The sequence below is a fragment of the Lepisma saccharinum genome, chromosome 12 (assembly GCF_977018435.1).
Source record: "Lepisma saccharinum chromosome 12, izLepSacc3.1, whole genome shotgun sequence".
Classification (NCBI taxonomy): domain Eukaryota; kingdom Metazoa; phylum Arthropoda; class Insecta; order Zygentoma; family Lepismatidae; genus Lepisma; species Lepisma saccharinum.
Window position 1 is genome coordinate 58,536,981 of NC_139240.1, and position 20,178 is coordinate 58,557,158.

The window sequence follows — 20,178 nt, forward strand, 5'->3', positions numbered from 1 at the left end:
CAATGCATAGACTGCTGCTCAGTTTCTGGGGTAAAGTTTGAGACCGACGTTTCATCGCCTGTGATGATCCGGTCCAGAAACTCATCGCTGTCATCATTGTACCGCTATAGAAATTTCGATACTGCTCCCATGTGCTTTGCTTTGTGTTTGGGTGTCATTTGCTTTGGTACCCACCTAGCACATAATTCCCGATACAACAGGTTCCTCGTGACGATTTCGTGAAACAAGGAGCGAGAAATCTGCGGAAAATGGCTGCTGAGTTCCGTAATTGTGAGGGGACGGTTCTCCATAATGTGCTGCCGCACCTAATCCACAAGGTCGTCCGAAACAATGGAGCTGCGCTCCTCATCACACACATTTTGCCGACCTTTTGCAAATTGGCTGCACCAGCGATGCACCATCTGCTTGCTCCTAATGTCTGTCGCATACACCTGATGATGGATATCGATTGGTGCTATGGCTTGTGTGTTGAAAAACTACACCACCGACCGAACCTCACAGTTGGCGGGAGCTGGAATAAGAGCCACCATCTTCAACCGCTACTACGGTGCTACTGTGAGTTGTTGGGGAGTGCTGCCTGTTGATATACGATTGCCACGTCATGCATCTCTCATGCATGCACACTAACCTCTCGCAAAGCATGGCCTGCTATTCCCTTCGGGAAACTTACTTTCTGGATCCTCCTCGTATGCAATCTTAAACCATTAAAGTTATTAATTAATACAAAATTGGATTAAAAGTAATTTATTCTTGCACTGGAGTGACCTTTCTAAATAAGGCTCAACTGGTAACAGCATGAATAATACAAACATATTGTAATGTATGGCCGACTCGTAACATATGATATAAAATTTGGCTAGGAGTAGGGCAGAAATTTATAATGGCTAATTTATTATTCTGATTTAATGATACACGTGATACAGAAAACACACAAATATTAAAAACCAAATACTTATTTAAAAAAAAGAGTAAAAAAAATTCCGTAAGCCAACAGGAAATATTAAAAAAAAATAATAATTTCAAACTGAATTTGAAAATTCAGGCACCTGGTGAAAGTTTTTAGGCACCGTGGCGATCAGACCATGTATTTTTCTACGAGTCTCAGAAATCAATAGGTGAATAAAGTAAGAAGCGGTTTAATTTTCTCCAAAATCACTGTTGTCCTATCATAAACCAGAAGTGTCAACAGGCAACATGATATATCTTCACAAAACAATACATAAGCCTTCAAAAAAGACACACACATTTAAAAGTGTTATTCCATCATGTACATTATCATCTAACAAGTAAACAAAATGGGGAAGGAAGAAGAGTAGAGGTAAATACTTACTTTTGCCGGCCAGAACGGAAATCCCTTTTGCTTTGCGTACACTAGCTCGTGAGGTGGCTTGCATGGCTGGCAAAACCAATATTTATCCTTTTTCTCATTGGATACACGGTAACAATCTCTGCATTGCTTAATTTCTCGGAGGTCATATATACAATCCCTCAACATTTGCCTGGCCATATCAGCCAAACTACTGTGCACTGCATAACAACGACATGGAAAAAAGTTGTAACAAGTGTTGAGAGGAAACTACAGGGTGGCTCAATAAGTCACTTAACACCCCCAATACAAGGCCACTGCAGCGCGCAACATGGAAATGGTGATGACCAATCGTTATCAGGCCAAGGGGGAACCACACTGACGCCACCCACACGGTCGGCGGCCATCTTGAATTCAACTTCAGAATTTTAAATGGGAAAGGGGTCGTGCGACATATCAAAATGGGCTAGAATTTCACGAGAAATGCAATGGTGAAGGTTTTTTCGACGTATCTTTAACCAGTAAAAAGTTATGACTGAATTCTTGTACAAATTTGCTCCTTTACGAGGTGTTCAAAAAATGCCTTTAAATTTGTTTAGCGCATCGGTAATGCATCGAGATCAAAGTGACGTCTAGGGAGAGAAGTTCGCATGCCATTGCACACGATTTTAACCGGACACATCCATGAAGGGCTGTGCATTATGAATGGTTGTCGCGAACAATTTACAGTGTGACGCTTCCATTGAATTAAAAGTCCTTCACAGTGACAAGGCTAATGTTTATGTTCATAAGGAAGTTCATAAACAGAATATTCGATGATTTTTATCTGATCAAAGCTGAATGGTTAGTGTTGGTAAGTTAATGGTGTGGCGTGCTGTGTGGAACACGATTGGTTAGTCAATTTTCCATCAACGGAACCTTAAATGGTTAGGGCTACTTGGATTTGTTAAATAAACAGTTTTTTTCATCTTTGCTTATGGAAGAAGGTACTTTTTACAGAGTATTTTCAATAGGGAAGAACACCAGAACACTTATGGGAACGTTATGAACCAGTTTTTGTCCAAAGTTAGTTATCAGATGACAAGGGTCACATATTCTGTTTATGAACTTCCTTATGAACATAAACATTAGCCTTGTCACTGTGAAGGACTTTTAATTCAATGGAAGCGTCACACTGTAAATTGTTCGCGACAACCATTCATAATGCACAGCTCTTCATGGATGTATCCGATTAAAATAATGTGCAATGGCATGCAAACGTCTCTCCATAGACGTCACTTTGATCTCGATGCATTACCGAAGCGCTAAACAAATTTTAAGGCATTTTTCTAACACCTCGAAAAGGAGCAAATTGGTACAAGAATTCAGTCATAACTTTTTACTGGTTAAAGATACGTCGAAAAAAACTTCACCATTGCATTTCTCGTGAAATTCTAGCACATTTTGATATGTTGCACGACCCCCTTCCCATTTAAAATTCTGAAGTTGAATTCAAGATGGCGGACATCAAGATGGCCACCGACCGTTGGGGTGGTGTCAATGTGGTTCCCCCTTGGCCAGATAACGATTGGTCATCGCCAATTTCAAATTCCATGCCGCAGTGGCCTTGTACTGAGGGTGTTAAGTGACTTATTGAGCCACCCTGTATATATTCTATTTACACATGTACAAGAACTATAATGATTAGGTCTGTGCTGATACTGATAATAATATACATCGTTAGTATTAGAAAGTTTTGGTTAGATTTTTCATTATCAATACCAATCGATGCATTTCTTAGTCTAGGTGTCTCTTTGAGTTCGCAAAAGTGCTTTTCCGGAGTTTAAATATTCTAGAAATTTTGCTCATTTCATAATTTTTGCAACGACATTGTGGGGAGAAATTGAATTTGTGATTAATTATTATCTTATGTGAAATTAAGAATATTTCAAAGTTTGATATGATATTGTTACAATGAAAAATTTCCATATTACAATTTATAAGTATTCAGAAATTCTTTAAATTCTTACAATTTTCAAATATCAAGTATCTGTGAGAATTTGAAAAGAATATCAGCCCAGTATTTTTTTTATAAGTATGTCAATCAGTATATGTGATATACAGTGCATTTCATGGTCCAGTTGTCCACGGAGCGAAGGCCAGCGTGACTAGTAGTGGAGAGCGCATCCACCACCATGTAGACATACAGCTTTACGCCGACGTTGGCACTGGATGCTTGTGTTTGTGAAGTGTTAAGGTGTTAACAAGTGTTTTAAGATTGTCTTGTTTTTGATTACGTATTGCTGGTGCTTTTCTGCAGTTTAATAATGCCACGCTATACATACAATTTAAAACAATGAATTTTTATGTACGACTCTTATGTTATTACGAATTCTTGTAGGGAAGAAATTTAGAAGAAGGGTTGGTCAATTTTTTTTCATTAAAAAAGTGTTTTAATGAACAAAAAAACAACATGTTTTAAACACTTGGCCACGTGTTTTAAATGTGGTCCATGGGTATACATCATGATACGTTTCTCTGTTAACTGAAACACATTTCCAGCGACTGAAAAGATTTCTGTGCAAAGTAAACAAAATGGCATGGATTGAATGAAAAGGCAAAATTACAAAACATGCAAATAGCGACAGATTATCAAACATCAAGTATCAAAATGCATTCTAAACAAGTTGTTTTGAACACTTTTGTTTAAAACATGCCAACCCTGGTTAGAAGGTGTTTTGCAGCAGAATTCCCAGACGTTCCTGTTCCACACAGAAAATATCAAAAGAGAAATTGAAGAAACTTCAGAACAGGAGCTCAAGCATGTTAGTGAGAATTTCATAAAAAGATGCCATAAATTTATGGATGCTAGAGGACAACGTTTCCAACACCTCTTGTAACAAGGTATGTGCTCATTTTAATTGTAATTGTTTGAGCTTATTTCATTACATAGCTAGCGGTTCCAGCTACATGGATATTGTACCCAGTGTGTCGGCAGATATGTTCTCGCAGCCCGTCGTGCTAGCTGCTGCTCCACGACCAACTTCAACCGTGAGACCCACTGTATTTACAATAAACGATCCTAAGAATATAATGTAAAATAATTTTGTGAATCCTAAGGATAATACCAATAGCAAATACTGCACATACCATATTAAAATGGTAAATATTTCATGAAGGTCCTGCAACTAGTAATTCACTTTCTTCATTAACCTGTGACTTAGGTTCATATATACAGGAAAACCTCAGTATCCAATATTGTATAATTCAAAATACCTTCTAATTCAAACCTGTTTACAATTGCTAGTCAATAAGATAGCAACCAGCACCTCTCTGCCCATGCAACTTCTCCCAATCCAGGAGATCACACTACTGCAAGAAACTTACCCTACACCCCCCCCCTAAAAGAAACTTGTCAGAATAACCATATTTACATATATATATACAGGAGTCCATAAAGTCCTGCAAAAAACTAAAACTCTATAACTTTTTAGCTGTTGGGTTTAACAATACACATTTTTTTGGTGAGAAGGGTGGAAGTTTAAAGTTTTGTTCTGCCCACACTGCTCAGTGACGCTTGCACTGGTAATCACGTGATCATGTGACTTAAGATGGCGTCCATCCAGGAAAAGACACATGTGTTCTGTGGTTTGCAGAGTTAAAATCTTGTGTTTCAGTGCAGAGAAAGTTCCAGACAACATATGGGAAACCACCCCCAGCAAATTCAAGTATCAAGAGATGATATGAAAAGTTCAAGGCAACGGTAAGTGTGTCAGATTTGCCATGCAGTGGAAGGCCAGGATCGAGTGACGATGTGATTCAGTCAGTGCAGGACAGCGTGCATTGAAATCGCTGAAACGAAGATCACTGGAACTGGGAATACCGAAGTCAACATTACACAAGATGGTAGGCAAGAAGGTGAAGGCCAGTTAAAATTTGTACATGATCTGAAAGACGTAGACTGTGACATGAGAATGCAGTTTCTTTACGAACAATTTCCAGGTAGATTTATTGGCCGAAGAGGGCCCACACCTTGGCCTGCAAGATCACCAGACTTAACATCTTGCGATTATTGGTTGTGGGGACATGTAAAGACCGAGGTGTATTCACAGAAACCAGCTAATCTGGATGACCTAAAAGAAAAAAATAAGAGATGTGATTCTGAATATCCCAGGAGAGCACCGTCAGCACGCAATTCTCGGTTTCACAAAAAGACTGCAACAGTGTTTGGACATGAATGGTGCACAATTGGAGGTTTGGCGATGAACCTAACAAGCAGGAAATAAACTTTGAACCTTGCTGTAAGTACACACAAAATATTTTGTTAATAAACTTAATAGTTTTCAAGTTATAGAGTTTTAGTTTTTTGCAGGACTTTATGGACTCCCTGTATATATATTTACACCATATTTCTGTGGTGGCTTTTACTTGGGTGATATTCATTGGGAATTATTAAGTGGTATCAATATTGGTTCCAAGTGTTATCAATGATTTTCATCTTCGAGGAAAATGCAACCAGATTGAGAGATATAAACAGCTTCTTCCCATCTCAATGAGTTTTCCTCTTTCATTCAATCTTGATATCTATCTTAAGCTGTTTGTACACGTAAATTACTCACGAACAAGTCGTTGAATTGAATGCTTAAAAGGAAATGACGAGGCAAGGTTAGGTCCAAGACTTTTTAATTAGGAACGGTTCTAAATAATGCCATCCAAGCCTGACTGTTGCTCAATCAGAGGACATGCTGTTGAAATCAATTATTGAAAAGAAGCATGTACAGAATGCTATTTATTTCTATTCTGTGGTGACGAGAAAATGACGTGGAAAGTGCAACACATGTCTGTGGCTTGCGAGAAAGTAAAGGTGGAGTGGTGGAACATTCTCATCTGCATTTAATCACAATTATACAACAACGAATGATGTCATTTCTACAGCAAGAGGGAGATAAGCATGTCATTCGATACGCCAGCCGTTCCTTGAAGGGGGCGGAAAGGAACTACTCCGTCGGCAAACTAGAGTGTCTAGCAGTGGTGGGGGCAATTCGTAGTAAGGACAATGGCTGCACCATGCGAAGAATTGGAGCGGACGTCTCACTAGGTGGAGTCACCAGCTCCAACGATATTAGTTTGATGTGGAGTATGTGAAAGGGCGTGATAATATTGTTCCTGATGCCTTGTCAAGATACGTTGAAGGAAAAGGATTAACTAAGATTTGCGTGAATCTTATGCAATTCGATTCCCCATACTTAACCACCTTCAGTCGTGAGCGGTTTGCAGAAATTCAACGCGAAGATGCTGATATCGGGCAGTTTTTCAGTTATAACACCATTAATCCTGGTTTCCATGATTATGAAAAACTTAATATGCTGACCAAGGCAGAAATTTATTTTATTATAAAACATAAACTAAACGTAACGTTTCAACCTTATAGCAAGGTCTTCTTCAGACTCTGCACCAAGTACAAATGTAACAAGGTACAAAACAGGACGATATATATATACACACAAAAATTACTCCAATCCAGACTATTAGAAAGTTGTTCTGTAACATTCTAGCAGATGGCTTTCCCTTGTCAGCTGTATTTTCACCTGAAAGGCCAAACAATTTCTTTCATCTGGAATGTGGTTGGACTCATTTTCAGTGTACTGGAAGGTTAGAAACCTGCTGATGGCGCGTGAAAGACCACTTCGTCATCTCGAACGGGATTCTATGCAAGACACATATTTTTACCATTTGTACGAGTTATCATTTGATGTTTACAGGTACCAGGTGTGTCATGTACAATGCTATTTGTTACTATTTTTGTGTGCCGACAGGTGTCAGGTAAAATTAAGGTAATAGATTTCAAGGTATTATATCCTCGCCCTCGCATTGAAAGAGTACGAGTATCGTTCAGAACACCGACTCAACCTGGACCGCTTGCTATTGCAAGAACGGCACTTCCTGCCAATTAGGGTGTGGTAATAATATAATATATTCAACAACCAACCGTAAAACATAATATTTTGTGTTGATCTTAAAATGAAATTTAGATAAACACAATGAAAAATAACTATACATACCTGTGGAAATGAGATATTTATGAAATTATTTTGCTGTGTTCACATTATTTTAGATTATAAATGCCGAGAAAATACATCATCATTACCTCTTATTTAAAGTTTCCAATATGCGCTACATATTCCTATGTAAAGAAAATTATTATATTGTTACAGTTAATCGCTAATCTATTTACATCTTCTCGTGCTGTACACACTGCCACATTTTGGTAAAATGTGAACTTGTCCAATTTTCCTTTTATCGTGTACATGTGTAATTTCAGACCATTTCAAGATTTCCTGTTCAATGACTTTCAATTGTCGATTTTAAACGTTCAATTCAACAACTTGTTCATGATTCATTTGATTGTATACAAACAATTTACAACACACACCCCCACCCAAAATAATTGCCACACAATATCTACAATTTCGTAAAAACAAAATTGCCTGACCAAGAACCAAAATTTTATAAAGATCAAATCATTAGTGCAATTACCGTATTTACTCATGTATAATGCTCACTTTTTTCCAAAATTTTTGCCCCCAAAAACTGTGGTGTGTATTATGCATGGAATAATTCAGACAGCCAACATGAAACCGTACAGGGTCATTCCATGATTTTGTGACACTTGCATTGATTTTTCATGTTTACGGAATCCTATCATGTTATATATCATTGTAAAGCTTGAATCCTGCAGTTTCTGAATATGAAAACAGTATTCCATTCAAGATAACGACACTAATGTGAAATGCGGTTGAAATAAGTTCATCACAAAATGAAGAAACGTTCTGATTTTTATGGTACTTTGGATTAAAGAAAACATAAGGAAAAATATAATAAAAATTAAAATGTATTACTGGCCAAATAATATGACATACATGGAGTGTGTAAATTCCTTAATGGAAGAAATCTTGTGCTGCCAACTGCTATTTGGAAGGTCCTGAATGTGTCTCGTACTAAGAAAGCCATTTCTTGAAACTGGATTGTACTGCGCATTATATACAAGATATAATTTTTTGTCACTTTTACTCATCCAAAACCAAAGTGCACATTATATATGCACACACACTATACACGCGTAAATACGGTATTGTACGTGAACATGGCTGGTAGATCACAATATTTTAGCTAAATAATCACACTTAGAATCCAAATTAACAAAGTATTAGAATATTCACTTCACATGTAAAGATAACAATGAGCGATACTTAGCACATACTGACTAATGATGGACAAAAATTATTTTTTATAAAAAATCATATCAATTACAGCATAAATAATACATGATTAGGGTACAATTGAGTAATATATATATATTAATCCTAATAACTATCTACTAAACAACTCCCTCTCCCAAAGAAGGAAGTGGTAAATTTCAATACGCACTTACTGTAGTCCAGTTCTAGATGAGCATAGTGAAAAAAGATGAATCTATTTCCTACATTTGTCCACAATAAATTAGAAATTGCTTGACTCCCCTTCTTTCTTTCTTCAAAAACCTATTTTTAGTGCACTACTACAAAAATTTTGATTTATCCAGAAACACAAGAAATTTCCTTGGCATTTCAATTACTTTTCAGATTGTGAAAAACCCTGTACAATACTTCGCTACAAACTGAATTCGCACATTGTCTACAGAAAGAACTACAAATGTAAAACAAAACGCAGTACAACTTTCATCATATATTTTCAGGCGAGTTAGTGCAAAAAATGTCTTAATATGAGGATAACATAGTATCTCGATACAGGAAAATATACAGGGTGGCCATACATTCTTTCCAACATTACAAAGGTTTATTACTAAGAAACTATTACAGTTACAGGTGCATGGCTTGTGACAAAATAAACAGAAACTCAAGGTTTTCCCCCTTTGTTGTAGGTAGAGGCTGAGTTGATATAGAAGGCGCTGCAGTTCCTGGAACGGAAAATGGCGTCAGTGCAGGAGAAAGCTTAATGTGTTTTATGGCATTGTGAGACCATCTCACTGATTGCTGTACAGCAAAATTTTAGAAGGGAATATGGATGACCACCACCTGATTAGAAATGCATTGTTGTAGAACAATCAGTGACTCTCTCATGAAAGCACATCGAGCTATCTCAAAACTGACACCATTTTCAGTTCCAGCTACTGCAGCTCGATCTCTACCTAGAACAATGGAGAAAAAATTCATGATGGATGTGGTAAATGCAGCTTAGCATTACGAGGGTGGTTTGAAAAGTAAGGTAAATGATGCAGAGATGGTAGAACATAATCAAAATCGATGCACAGTCGACAAGTTTGATCCTTAAAATGAGCCCTTCCAGAGTTTCAGCACAGTGCGTTGTGAGGTTTTTGTTTATAAAATGATTTCTCCTGGTCTGCAAAATAGCTGTTCACAGCATGAATTGCTTCATTGTTATCGGAAAATTGTTGTCCTCTGAGCCATCTTGAGGTTAGGGAAGTCAGAGGGAGTTAGATTGGGCTAATAGAGCAGATGATCCAACAATTCGAATTTTAGTTCATAGATTTTAGCCATAGGTGTGAACAGGTGCATTGTCCTGGTGGTTTTGTCAATAATTTTTGAAAACGCTAGCACATTCACCTACTTAGCGTGATCAAACAATAAATAACCTCACAATGCACTGGGCTGAAACTCTGCACGTGCTCGTTTGAAGGATCACACATATCCACCGAGCCATCTCTGCTTTGTTTACCTTAATTTTCAAACTACCCTAGCACAAATCTGAAAATGTGCGTTTCCACGTTGCAAATTGGACAGGTGTTTAGGTTTTTTATTTTTTTTATTATTATTAATAATGGCAACAAACATAGAAGTGATGGCCTACCATCTTAGTTGCAGATGCTTCATTTGTGAATGAAGGCAGTGAGCTTTCGATATTAATCGGGGAAAAAAAAAACTATCCAATTTGCAACACGGATTCACATATGTAACAGGAAAAAACTTTCAGAGTTTCTCTTCCTTTTGACACAAGCCATGCAGCTGTAACTGTAAGAGTTTCTTTGTAATAAACCTTTGTAACGTTGCAAAGACTTTATAGCGACCCTGTATAATCAAGACTTTACTATACTTCCTAATGCCACCATACCTTAACTATCAGCCAATTTAGTACGTATCCAACACTTCCACTACTGCACATTAGTTATAAAAATGCAATAACGTTTACTAACCTCCATGGTATATAACGACATTGTGCACAATCACCTGAGCATCGGCTTGGAATTCTTCTAACGACCGGTACCTATTGTTATCTGCCTTGTCTTCCATCGTGAGGAGATCCATCGGTTGGTATATCAGATAATTAACTCGCCACTTATCCTCCTCATCAATGACCCATTTGATATGTTGAAGATCACGACACTGTAATGCACCAGACCGATCAGTGGTGTATGTGGATTTAGTGCTGGTGGGCATGATTGATCTTGCAGGTAACTGTAATTGCCGATCAGTGATGGTAGGTGGAAGCTATAAAATGGAGACAATTCGTATTTACTGTATTTACTCAAAATTAAAACTGAGCCAGTACCAATACCGACGTTATTGAAACCAGCTGGTATCGTTGTTTTTGTTATTCCAGTGTGTGCATGAACGAGGGTCATAAAAAAAGGAACGTTTGGGTGTCAAACACGAACGACAATTTATATGTGTAAACAAATTATGGTACAGAAACTACATACCTTACTCTATGCTTCCACACATTCGCCTTACTCATCATTATCATAGCGTGACACGTTTCTTGACACAATCATTGTACTCAATTGCCGCCAATGTCTTCAACCATGTAGTGACAATGGCAGTGTGCTCCTCGATCAGCAGTCGAGGGACCCATCAGGCACAGATTTGCTTACACCAAAGGTGTACTGTAACGATTTCATGATGAAGAGATTGTGAATGTCTAACGGGAAAGGTTGGTCAGTCTGAATTGCTTCATCAACCTTTGTCTTTAATGCCTCTGTAGGTGCTGTGTGCTATAGTCAAATGTTCCTTCTTTCCGGAAAGCACTTTGCCACGGCTGATGAACTCAAAGACGCTGTTACTACATGGTTGAATACGTGGACATCAATAGAGTATAATGATGGCATCAACAAATTGGTATCATGCTATGATAAGTGCTTGAATGGTTATGGTGACTATGTGGAAAAGTAGAGTAAGGTATATAGTTCCTATACCATACATTGTGTTTTACACCAAAATGTTCCTTTTTTTCTGGATGACCCTCATATATTCACGGACACTGTCAAATATCATTTTAGAGGCAAGTATTATTGATTCATTAATTAAATGGTGTACTAGTATGGCAAAAATTTGCTAGTTACAAAGAGACAGTCCAAAAATAAGTTTTCTAAGCAATGATTCATTTCATTTTGGAAAACAACTTACTATCTTTTTCTTCCTCTTGAAAACTCAATATGCTGACCAAGGCAATAATTTATTTAATTATAAAACATAAACTAACCGTAACGTTTCAACCTTATAGCAAGGTCTTCTTCAGACTCTGCACCAAGTACAAATGTAACAAGGTACAAAAACAGGACGATATATATACACAAACATTACTCCTCTCCAGACTATTAGAAAGTTGTTCTGGAACATTCTAGCAGGTGGCTTTCCCTTGTCAATTGTACTTTCACCTAAAAGGCTAAACATATTAACTTCCATATAGAATGTGGTTGGACTCTTATCTCACACTCTTTTTCCTTCATTCTTCATCCTTCTTCTCTCTTGTCCTTTCCACTCTTTCTAACACCTTCTTCCATTCTGCTAGAATGTTCCAGAACAACTTTCTAATAGTCTGGAGGGGAGTAATGTTTATGTATATAAATCGTCCTGTTTTTGTACCTTGTTAGTTTTGTACTTGGTGTTTGTTGTACTGGAATAAAGATGGTCCCTTTGCAAAAGTCTATGTCCTACATAAAACAAAATGTTTTAAAAAAATTTACTTTGAACTAGTGCCTTTTGCAAAGCTACAAGAAGTGGAAGTCACCGAGCTACAGTGACTACGATAATGCTATATCTTTATTTTTTCTTTTAAAAAAGGGGACACAATGTCCTGCAAAACTTGCTGCCGATCAAGAATTATATTTTACCAACAGTGACGATGTTTCTGTGACTTGTTTACTTACACATTTAACCTTTATTAAATGCTGGTGAAACATCCGATTTTTAAAACTTTTACAAACACGCGTGATGTTTCGGTTTGTTCCTGTTTACTGACAAGTAAGACAAACACGTAATGTTCAGCATTGAAAGCTATTTACATGAGTAAACAATATACAAGTAATACGGGTGGACTGATATGAACTTTTGGCCAATACCGATATAAAATTCTAAATTATCCTTGAAGAACCTGAATTGACTTCAATAAAAGTATGTTTCTAGGTGGCTGCAATGCAAAAGAAGTTGCACATTAACAAACTTACTTTTTTAAAAATAGGGCATGGAGAATATCCATAAATATTATTAAAAAACGGCAGAATTTTGCATTGAAGTATAATATATTTATGGGTTTATCAGATCGGTAAAATAATATGTAATTTTAACGATATGCCTATATCGATAGAGTACCGATTAATCTGTTCCATTTGTACAATATAATTTCATAACGGCTTGCCAAATAACAAAATCACCCCCGACATTACACATGAAATGTGTGCATTTACCATTGGGGTGGGTGGAAGGAAGAAGCTTAAAAATGTAGAAACCTACTGCTCTTGTGTATAATGCTCTGCTTTTCCTTTTAAAAATCTGGTAGCCCTACGCTGGATACCAGCACCAGGAGGAATTTGAAAGCAAACTGGAAGGAAGGGAATCAGCTGTCTCAGCCATCATGACACTGTCGTGAATGAGAACATCAGTCCTAGACTATAAGTTGTAGGGTGTTTGTACCATTCCATTAAATCCATCGACTCTAAAAAATATATATTATTTTTGGATTGTCTCTCCTACATTATCACTGTGACTTAATTGACTGGCACATATTTTATTGATCTTTAGCTAAATTTTTTCAACTGTACAAAAGTAAAACAAAAGAGTTATGTAACTGAAGAGTTATTTATTTTTAGTGATTTTTCTGTTGGTGCATATCGTAAAGAGTACTATTTATGAAAGGATAAAGATTTTATACATGTAACCTTCAGTTTTTAATGCATTTCTTATTAACATTATTACTTAAACCAAACTTTGAGAAACCACATCAAAAATGAATGAAAATATCTGGCTTTACATAATAATTTATTAGAGAAGGGTATGAAAAAATTAAGTTACAAAATTATTGCCAACTGATTGACTGATTTGGTATATTTTACTCTGATTTCCTACCACTTCAGCTAATCGTGAAGTTGAGGATGAGTGATGATGTGATAAAATTGATGAAGATTCACTCACAAAGAACACTCATGCCCAGGTCAGGATTTGAACCCCATAAAACTATCATCGTAGCATGGAGTGCTAACCACTCTACCACAAAGGATGGAAAAATTGTTTATTTTTGCTTTCTTCAATGAATTTGACCAAAAAATGATTGAGTAGGTTTCTCTTAAAACTTCAAATCAATTCATTACATCACTGGTAGTAGAAAATGTTACTTTTAAAGGAAAATAATTTTCTAACGAACACTCTTCTTCAAGAACAATATAGTGATTAATAATAAAAGATCATAATTATTTATTGAGTAAGAAGGAGGATTATTACAATAGGCTCTCAACAATTAAGTGTTCGCTATTTAATATTGCACTTATTTACTCTGAATGTTATGTAAGGATTTAAATAATGTTTTAAGTAAAAAAAAAGGTTAATTTCATAATTTTTTTGCAAGCATTTACACATTGATTAATTTGGAAATTTGCTCTCTTGATTTCTGTAGTGAGCAATAAAGGCTACATAAAAATATTCTGTGTACAATACAATGTGTACAGGTTGTTTTCTTAAAATGCAGATTTGGAGGGGAATAATGGAAAAAGAAATATAACACTGATGTTTATATAAAAATAGGCAACACCCTATTTATAATTATTTAAGATAAGCTTAAACACTATAAATACTTAACCCATTGAGCAGTATGGATGTTAATTTATTCATTTACAGATGTTCGTTAGATGATCTGACCTACTGTAGAATGGACGTACGCCATTCGTCAGCAGACACCCCATACCAGTACGTTAATCCGGTCGCAGCACCACATCAGTATCATGTAGGGCCACCTTTCGCTGCAAAGACGTCCGCAACCCTTCAAGGAAGACTTTCCACCAATTTGAGATACTTGTCGATGGGAATCTTGCCCCATTCCTCCTGCAAAGCGGCAAACAGCTCAGTGGTGTTTATTGGACAGCATGGCCTGGCGCTCAAGCAGCGCTCCAACTCGTCCCAATGGGGTTGATATCTGGACTTTGGGCTGGCCAATCAAGTTTTTGCACACCCATGTCCTCAAACCACGTGTTGATAATGCCTGCCGTATGACATGGAGCATTGTCGTGCTGAAACAGGTATGGGCCAATATCGAATTGTTCCCACAATGTCGCTAGCACAGAACTTCTTGGTACGCATCGGCATTCACGTTTCGCCAAACTAAAACAAGAGGACCAAGACCATACCATGAAAAGCAGCTGGTATGAGTGTATTCTCAACCGGCAACGCCTTTTATAGATTGTATGATGTGTACAGACGATCCCAAGCACTTTTTGAGGGGTGTCTGGTGACGAACGGGCAACATAGTGTACATTTTGAACTTTGTGCCAAAGTGATACTGACGTAACATAATGTTCAGCATCTACTTTACTTCCAAGTATGCTGATATCTGTCAGTCTAAGTTCTCCATTTAATTTTGCTTTGGACATGAGCTCTTCTTTCATTTATCTAAGCTTGTTCTGCTGGTGACAAAACTCTCTGCTTTGAGGACTACCGCACCCTGAAGTCTTTCTAACAACCCATGGCCCAACAGGGCGTGAGGGCCAGTGCTACAGACAGCCGAACTCACTTCCACCTGCCGAGGTGGGAGATCATCCAACCTGTTACGGGTCACCATGGCGAACACCCCCAGTCCTTGTTGTAGGTTTCCATGACCGAGCTACCCTACTCATTCACAGATCCCTAATTTCCTCATGATCGCAGGTGGCCACCAGTTGCGTACATAGGCCAAAATCTCAGGAGAAAAGTTGTTTTGCTTCCACCAGGAGACTTGAACCTGGATGCGGTTATGTAGCTGGAACCCAAAGCATGACATCTTGGACCACACAGCTACGGTACAGGACTCTGTACACACATTGGCTAACATAAATGGTGAACAATTACTATTACTTTTATTATTAATGATAAAAATAGTTACAAAAAAAATGCTTGTAATTTGATTATTTTATTTTGTAATGCACATTGTTACAAAATGTAAGTAATTGTACATCCTTAAAATTATTGCAAGGATAAAAAAATATTACGTTTAGTTCCATTTTTATTATTCATGGTCATAATAATAGTCGCGCACCATAACAGTGCAGTCTACGGCATGGGGCTTAACCGTAACAACTTTTCTCCTGAGGTTTCGGCCAGTGGGGCCGATGGACACCCACCATCGGGAGGAAATTGGGGAGCAACGAATGAGTACTGTAAACTGGTCACGTACACCTACAACGACCGGCGGTTCGTCGCGCTGACCACACATCACCCTGTAACTTGTTGGATGATCGCTAAACTTTACTGAAGCATGCGAGTGTGAAGCTGGCAGTCGGTAAGTAGGTCTTGGCCCTCATGTGCTGTTGTTCTATCGGTTATTATTACGTATAATTATGATGATATTAATAAAAATTATTGAAAGATTCCCTAGCAGCGAATAATACAGAGGTTTCCTTGGGATATCAGGAAACCATCTGGCTGATATCCCGAGAAAATTTATTTATTAATAATAATAATAATCAGAAGAGGTAAAGTTTCCCATGTGGGGTAGGGCCACACACATTCTCGATCTTGGCCATTTTGCAGGTGATGTGATCAACACCATGCTGCAGCTGCCTTTATCCCCCCACCCTAGGGTTTGCCCCAGGTATCTATTGATTTGAGGCCGGGTATGCAAAAATAACATGCTTGTACTCTAATTTGATGCAAATAAAACTCACTATATGGGGAGTCAGTTGCAAGTCAATCTGCGTTCTGCTCAATGGGCTAAGTATGAGCTTAGTAGGAATTACTTAAGTTTCAACATCGGTATTTGTACTTACAATAGCACTGGCTCAGTTTTACTCAAAATGTAATATTTTATTCTGACAAAAAAAAAAGAAGCCAAGAAGAAACGAGGAAAGCGCCACAACCAAGTCGAATGCCATGCGTCAACACTATAGCATGCAAGTACAAAGAAAAACATTACTTCATTAATTTATTCTAGATAGTTCTCCATGCTCCTTGCAATTATTTGCACTTGTCCTAAAAAACAACTATAAAAATAAAATGTTATCTCTTGTCTTTAGCTGCATGCCTTGAAGATATGTGGAGGGTGTGGAATCATGGGTGGATCTATATATTTTCTGGGAGGGGCATAGAATATGCTGTAAGCATATAAAGAGAGATCTAACACTGGAAATATAACTTGCAGATTTTTGTGGTTATTAAACACAGCTTACACATCAGCATAATTAAAAGGATTTGTTTTAGGTCCAATTTGTGGTAAGATAAACCAATATAGAATGGATCTTTAAAAAGGTACCGTATTTATGCATGTATAATATGTTTAAGTGAGTAATGCACCCCCTGGTTTATGATGGAAAAAGCAACAAACAATTATGTCTCCTATCTAATGCACAAAACATTTCAGGTTCAAGAAATGGCTTTCTTAGTTGTAGGTAGTAAAGCTGTTGCTATGCCAATTAAGAGCGAATGACATATCTATTCAGTGTTCCACCTGTTGCTATGTGAACCAAGAGGAGAATACTGTCTTGTGTATACAATGAGTCACAAACCCACACCACCTTGCCCATCTCCCTCCACTGTGTTTAGCATCCCAAACCTTTCATTGTTTATTCTGCAGTAGAAGAAAGCAAGATGAAAATTATGTTATCGATTTGCAGCACTCAGGAATTTATTTTCTATTATTTCTCACCTGACAAATACCACTGATACACATCTTGTGTGACAGAAGATGGATGCTGAAATTCTGCCAGAATGGCACAGCGCTGCTTTTCTCGTAATATAATTAAGCCTTGTTTCCATATTAAAACCAATAAGTTGCTGACCAAGGCAGTTTATTAAGATAAAAACACTTAACACGTAACGTTTCGACCCCGTATCAGGGTCTTCCTCAGATGAAGAACTAAACTTTTTTTTCTTTTTTAGTTTAGTTCTTCGTCTGAGGAAGACCCTGATACGGGGTCGAAACGTTACGTGTTAAGTGTTTTTATCTTAATAAACTGCCTTGGTCAGCAACTTATTGCTTTTCTCGGTGTAGCAAAAAAGTTTCTTCACAAAGTGAAAAAAAATCATGGTAAATGGCCATTTCACTTGATAGGGTTTCTTTAAAAGTTATGATTACTAAAGAACCTAGTAATTTGTATTTTTGCCTGTTTATATATACAAGCTATATGCAGTGACATAGTGAAAACATGCATAGTATTAATGTTGATTCTCCGAATTATTCCGTGCATAATGCGCACTGTAGTTTTTGAGGGCAAACATTTTGGAAGAAAATGTGCATTATACATGAGTAAATACGGTATTATGAACCACTGTGCTTTCACAGTGAATGAACCCAGGACATTTTGATTATATTTTGATAGCAGATATTTGTAAAATACATATGTCATTCTATTTTCTATTTGTATTAACAATGATTACAGAAATAAAGAGATAAGCTTGAGAATTCATTTCCTCATACAAAACTGTCATAAATGTGGGAAATATTTGACCTAAGATGTTATCGTTTTGTGTTCACCAGTACACGTTATTGCCTTGTACCCAACAAGCTCCAGCTCAAATTTCCGGTGTCTACTTATTTAAGTCTTTTGTAAATCTAGTCCTTATTAATGTCATTGTGTCAAACATTGTTTTGTTATTTTACTTTCTGGTAAAGGATTGGTCAAACATTCTTCATTGTAATATAATGCTATCAATTCTTTTAATAACATTTAATCATCCTTTTCAGTTTCCGCTTCTCATCTTTGGAACTCACTGCTCCTCAAAACCTGGAACGCATCTTCAGCACATGTCTTTAAGACACAATTAAACCATTTTTTACCGGGCACAAATAGTTAGCACATTAGTGCAAGCTTAAATAAATAAATATCTAAAAATAGTCATAGTTGATATGCAAATTATGTCAACGCTCTCTACTAAAAAGTAAGTATAGTAGGAAAATTAGGATAAATATGGACCCTGTTATAATTTTCAAGTATCAATATCAGTATCATCATCAGTTCAACATGGTATAGCTCCTCCTTGATAAAGAAAATCCATATCTCCTTCAGAGATCGAACCCAGGCAATTTCTGTGTCTATCAGCTGTAGTTCCTAAGAGACTATGTGGTAGGAATGCATTCAACATTAAAAAAAGGTAAGGTAAATTTATTCAGCAGTACAATGCACATGAGTAAATATGGTAAGAAATGCACAACAGCAACATACACAGTATAATTAATAATATCAGACACATGCAACAGAAACAATATGCAAAAGAATTTGCAATGCTGCTATCATCCTCAAGAACTTGACCTACACATGTGTGCCAAAAAAAAATACATATGACAACTAAGAAATGTGCCCTTAACATTTATAGGGCAGAGGTGTATACTTATTGAGGCAGACATGAGATTATGCTGTTGGTAAGAAAAATTAAGTGAAAAACAGCAAGAAACTATTATGTGAGGAGTGTTCAGGCATTAATATTTTTACTTGTACTTTGCATATATGTAGGCAATAACTAGATAGAGTGCTGTACATACATAAGAAAATAAACAATAAATATATCAGTTCTGAAGAAAAAAGATTAGAAAGGATAATAAATTCATAAAATATATAAAAATTGATATAATTAAAAGAGATTGCGAATATTAATTTGCTCCAATCTTCCTTTATCTAGGAGTTTCTTTAACTACTAAAAAGGTAAAATTAAAGACAATAAAACAGGACAACGAAAAGAAAGGGCTTGGAAATTGTGATTGTCTCCTGCAACTTAAGCTACATTTTTGCACGTAACGCTATCACAATAACTGATAACTTTGGTTAGTTATTACGGACGCCCACAAAAGCCAGATAATGAATATCTGGATTTCAAATTATCCAATATCTTTTTTGGTTGCAACAGATGATCTGGATATCCAAATATCAGGATAATTTGGATGTCTGGATGAATATCTTAATAATAAAAATATCTGGATAGTACAGATTTAATGAAGGATTTGCAGAAAATCCATACAGTGATAGTAAAATACGAACGACAAAGAAAATAACATGCGGATAACCTGTAAAATGGATTAACGATAGATAATCTGGATGTTTCGGACGATCCAAATATCCAGATATTCTGGATATTGGATATCTGAAAAATCGATATACCAAAATATATTTTTATAAAGAAAGAACTATACATTTTATGTTGTTGGGTAAATGCTCAATCGATAGAAAATTTCCCAGAGATTTGATCGTCACCATTTCAAGGTCAGCACAGAGTCTTATAGATCGTGCATGTGCACAAATGTTCAATGTGACGCGTTAGCAGAGTTCAAATCAGTAACACGTGTAAGCACGCAACCGGAGATGTTTGTGAACAATGTCGTGCTAGTTCCCTACTAGCTCGTGACTTACGTGAACTCCTAGAGAATGCTTCGTGCCCACAATCCATGGTCTCTTCATTCACATGCTTTTTAGAATGTTTTCCAGCTTG

The 20,178-nt window shown here is 36.8% G+C and overlaps 1 protein-coding gene across 2 annotated transcripts in view; it reads right to left on the bottom strand.

Moving 5' to 3' along the window:
* Positions 1 to 20,178, bottom strand: part of LOC145996133 (zinc finger MYND domain-containing protein 11) — a 97,776-nt gene that overhangs the window by 34,924 nt on the left and 42,674 nt on the right. Inside the window, exons 7-8 of one of the 2 annotated variants that reach the window (XM_083132449.1) lie at positions 10,497 to 10,686; positions 1,331 to 1,527 (exon numbers count right to left, since the gene is read on the bottom strand). In XM_083132449.1, coding sequence (XP_082988575.1) covers positions 1,331 to 1,527; positions 10,497 to 10,686 — 387 coding nt within the window. Of the gene's footprint in view, positions 1 to 1,330; positions 1,528 to 10,496; positions 10,792 to 20,178 lie in introns of both variants that reach the window. The other variant, XM_083132447.1, reaches the window with a different exon arrangement.